This window comes from Sphaeroforma arctica, assembly GCF_001186125.1.
Source record: "Sphaeroforma arctica JP610 unplaced genomic scaffold supercont1.1049, whole genome shotgun sequence".
Taxonomy (NCBI): Eukaryota; class Ichthyosporea; order Ichthyophonida; genus Sphaeroforma; species Sphaeroforma arctica.
This window is the reverse complement of record NW_014039509.1, coordinates 18,620-23,556: the sequence shown is the minus strand read 5'-3', so window position 1 is coordinate 23,556 and position 4,937 is coordinate 18,620. Positions and strand designations below refer to the sequence as shown.

Genomic DNA, 4,937 nt, shown 5'->3' with positions numbered 1-4,937 from the left:
TGACTAAAGACACTAACACGTAATATATATATATATATATATATATATATATATATTACTTTATATGCAGACCTTCCATATATCGGATTGAAGATCACATACCATCGCCTCCTTCGGCCAACACCTGATCTCGCCCGTCAACTTACAGAGTCACAGACCAGTACGATTTTCATCCCAACATATTACTCCATATAGTGAATTCTGGTCTCTCTTCATATAGCCGTCAATCTGTAGCATTTCCAAAGAGATATCTTGCCTTATACGACATAATGCGACCCATTCCGCCTAAGAACAGGTATCATATTTCAACAGTACTGACCCATGTTAATTCGTCCTGACAGGTGTTGATCAGTATCATTTCCATCGAGCGATGTGGGCGAATACGCAGGTTCGCTCGTATATGCTGCCACCTGAATACAATTGCAGAAAGGTATGTCGGTATCTACACACGAATGTACAAGTACACATATGGTACAATCTCAAGAGTTCGGTACACACCAGGAGAACCATGGTCGATTTAACAAAATGATGCAATGTCGGTCTATGAGTACTGCCTTTACTATGCCCGATCCTGACATGTTAACGTTAACGGATCAAGCGCAATATGTCTCACACAGCACAGTCTGTAACAGACTAATAACTGTATTCTGTCAGGAAGCAAAACAAGCGAAAGCTGGACAATGCATATACAACACCATAGATTGGCTTCACACAAGTTTATGTAGAAGGATATGCTATGCACCAGAGACTGTATCGGATACTGCATGGTGTAACAAGTTTCCTTGCACAACTGAATTGGCGGATAAACCATAATCAATCCTCTTTACCAAACAAACGCACTTGTAATCTACATATCTTCTACACAACAATACTCCAAACCCACATATAGGCAGTCGTAAGGTGTACTGTATTCCTTGGGTATACAAGTGTTACACAACAACATTGTACCTACTCCGCCATATATAGTTCAGATGGTATATATATACACAGACAGCTGATTCTTGGGACACTTTTCAGTCGAGGACCTCTCGCTTTCTTTCGTACTAGTAAGATATATAGCAAAGCTGAAACAGTTATCTACACAGCCTCGCAGCCACTGCCACGCAACAACGCCATATGCAGACCACCGTTCCGATAAAAAATATATTAATTCTCTTATCAAAAGTTTTATAACCAAACCCTAATAGTCCTTGCGTACAAACGTCACAGGTGGTATCATGCAACGACAACTATATCTGGGTCAGTGGTGCCTCGCAATACTTCACCCCCTGTGTGATCAAGCACTCGCACTTCAACACGCGCAGATTGAAACGGACTAACACAACGCTGTCACCGGTGGCACGGGCGGTTTCAGGGGAAGGAACTGTACCATAGCCGTTAAACAGTTCGTTTATTCAGTGACCCGTGCGGCGGCTTAGCTTCCTTTCCTGCTGCCCCGTAGAGTGGTGTATACTGAAGTAACGTAAACGCATTCACAAGCCCGGCGGAACACCCACACTGCAGTACGTGGAACGTGAAACGAGTTCAACGCAACGGTGCGCGGCTGTTTGGCCAACTGCTGACTGTGACACCCATTGCTCGGTGGCAAGTTATGCGGGTTATTCAACTTACCTACTGCTGCATGCTTCTGCACCATGAACCCATCCGACAGTCACACGGCACACTCGCACTTTTCACACACGAGGTGAGGTTTTAGGGTCTAGTGTTCAAAGTTTTTTTAGGGTTTGAACCCTTTCACATACGGAAAGGGAAGCGACTGGCGCTTTAGGGTTTAGGGTTTAGGCAATCGTCCGCGACCGATGCGGTTCTTGTTCTTGGTAACGGGGTCATTCTACAGTTGTCGCAGTTACACACCTCGTTTACCGGTGAGTGTTGCGGTTCGGTACCTTGGCTGTAGTGCTCTATATCTCGAAACTGTGTGTGCTGGGCAACTGCTATGGAGATTCGATTCGTGCTATCATAGAGCACGTGACATCTCCGGAAGTCAAACACATCTATGAAGAGTAGCGCACACATTATGAGCATCCCCCAGTTTAGGCTAACTAGCTATTTCCCTGTTGCCAGCTATAATTGAACTGTCAGCTTCAAGCATGCCAGTGTGTTTCAGGACAAAACCTCACAATGCAAGTACCAGAGGGACAAAAGAACACTCACTTTGTCACAGTTAACAGCCTGGTCAGTAGCCCTAACCTCGGGTGCCAGTGGTATGTTCGCTATACTTCGTGTAATACCGCCAGAGGCATGCCAGCCTGATCCCAGCAACAAGTCCCCAGGTGCATACATGTTTGGGGCTCATTTTGACCCAAAAAACAAGCCTATTCCGGGTATGGTCGTTAAGGGCAAATCCTATCATCACCTGGGTACCACCGCATTGTACACCCGCGGATTGCGGGTGTCAGACTATCGGTGTACGTTCTACGTTGAGCTTAGCTCAATTGCTATTGGGCCGCAAGTGCGCTCGCCCACAACGTGCACAGCTATTACTGCACTGAGCAAAGATACATGCCCACCTTCACGGCAATCCTACTAGTCCTAATATCGCAGGTACCACGGGGACTATGTTTTAGGTGCAGTATCATTCTAACGGGGAGCTTAACTAGTCTTTCCTAGTCTTAGTATCGCAGGTACTACGGGGACTATGGTTTAGGTGCAGTATCATTATAACGGGAAGTGCGACTAGTCTTTCCTAGTCATAGTATCGCAGGTACCACGGAAGATATGGTTTTTGTGCAGTATCATCATAACGGGGAGTGTAACTAGTCTGTCGTGCTCCAGAGGACATAGAGTTGTCTTTCAAAGCAGCTCGGTAAAGCTACTCTTGCACGCGTTGACTAATTGTGCATCGGCTGTCATAGCACGCTCGAAAATGGCAATCCGATTGTAGATTCACTTGCAGAAGGCGTGGTGAGTGTCTGACTGTTTGAGTAGTTATTGGCCTAATTTGAGTGGCTGAATATATCCCGAGACTGAATCAATATACTACTTAAAAGGAAGCATAAGTTGCTTAATTAGCCATCGGATGACTCATATTGTACCATATGTACTCGATGTGGAGTCCAGCAGATCGAGCAATTGGTAGTAGCACAGACTATGCAATATGGTAGCCCAGCTCGTCGCACCATAGTGTAGACAGACCCTTCAAAGCTGATATGCGGTTGCACCACACAGTCAACTCTCTATGCGGAGAGTATCTTCTATGACCCGAACAGAACGGCTGTTAGAGCTATGGGTTGTGATTTCAGCGACTTCTAGCAGTCAGAGGTGGGGATTGTAGGACTGGTTGAGACTGTGGCTGTGGCTGCGCTTGCAGGGGCATCTGCTGCTGTGTCTGCAAGGCCCATATCTATAACCCGCATTACGATCATCGATTCTTGGCTTGGACTGATAATCGAGGCGGGCGGTCAAGCTTCTAAGGTATACTAAAGATGTTCGAGCTCGTACTATAATAGAAATGATATTTGAATATACAGAGTACCGTCTGCACAAAACTACATATGAAAGCTATCGTTAACATCTCGATGTCATAACAGAGCAACAGATGCGAGAGACTATTTTGAACGAACGAAGATACCGTACTGAGTACAAGCTCAGAGCTGACAACTTTGCAGTGGGCGTGTGCGATATATAAATTCTTCTTACAAAGAAACACTCTGAAGTGTGCACGTGGGAGTGCATTTTATGCCTGAATCTTCATCGACGCAAGTATACTCATACGTGCATGTGCGCTTGTAAATAGTGCGATAAGCCTTTAATATTAATACAGGTTCGAGACCGAGACGCAAGGCAATAATATAGGAAACTAGTGGCAGATCAAAAATAAAAGAGTATGACATATTCGGTCTCCCCAAGTGCTGAGTTAAGTTTGTAGACTCATAGCGTAATCAGTTTGCCATGGACAACTATTGATTTCTGAGCTTACAGGCATCTCCGTACAACTCTTCCCACTACAACAAAAGTCACAAGTTAGATATGAGCATCGAGGTGTGAATAAAGGCCATGGGTTTCATTACGGAAGGCTGTGCTATATGCTTTACTTTGGGAACAAAGCTTTGACCTTTGAGGATTAAATACATACATGCACGAGACTCGAGACGATTAAGATCTGAAAGCAGAAAACTGCATGGCAACGGCGGAGCAGATCCGGTCTGATAACTGAGTTGAATTTACCGGGCGGTATTTGCTTACATATAACAATAAAAGGCACATACAAAGTAAACAAATCTGTCCACGCGACTGTCAGAACAACGCCTGTACGCAGTTGTGTATATACAATTGTAGTAACCACACTCAAACCAATTGTCAGTACATACAAGGAAGGTGGGATGCGATGGTAAAAGATAACGACAAGTCTAAAAGTGGTGTGTGGATCTCGGACGTAACGTCGTCTCGAATATTCCGCAAATGGTGTCGAGGCGGGCGCGTGGTAGTGCTCACACTTGCGCTATGTGTGTGTTATATGATATTTACAGGGTCTATCGACACACCGTGGTTTTCTCATAGTACTAAGAGCTCTGGTAGTATCGACCACAGGGGTGTAGCAGCTGATGTTGCCTTCGGAGCAGACGATGTAGAGGTGTATAGGAAACCTGAAGTTAATAAACCAGTAGTTCAACGAGACACCGAGAATAGGGAGGATGCGAAAGTACTAAACAAGAAAGAGCCTAAAGTCAATGCGGATGTGGAGAAAGAGATACCATTTGTGAAGCCGACACCTAGAACAAAGAAGGAGGTCAAAGATTGGCCACATCCAGCTCTCGAAGTTGTTGCAGCACATCGTGTTGGAAAGGGTGATCAAACTACGAGGTATAGTGTCCTGGCTAAATGTTTCAGGGTTGGCGATGATACAAACTATGTAGTATGGTGTATGTACCTGTTTGTTTATGAATGTCTACTTGACTGTCTGACTTTAGGGACAAGCCGTCCACACCTGCATTTGA

General features: G+C 45.0%; 1 protein-coding gene across 1 annotated transcript; it reads left to right on the top strand.

Moving 5' to 3' along the window:
- Nucleotides 1–4,507: 4,507 nt before the first annotated feature.
- On the top strand, nucleotides 4,508–4,937 carry SARC_09808 (hypothetical protein; the record flags this gene model as incomplete). The annotated part of the gene is made up of 2 exons (XM_014296171.1): nucleotides 4,508–4,855; nucleotides 4,911–4,937. Coding segments are annotated over 2 exons (375 nt in total), but the record flags the coding sequence as incomplete, so codon positions are not given.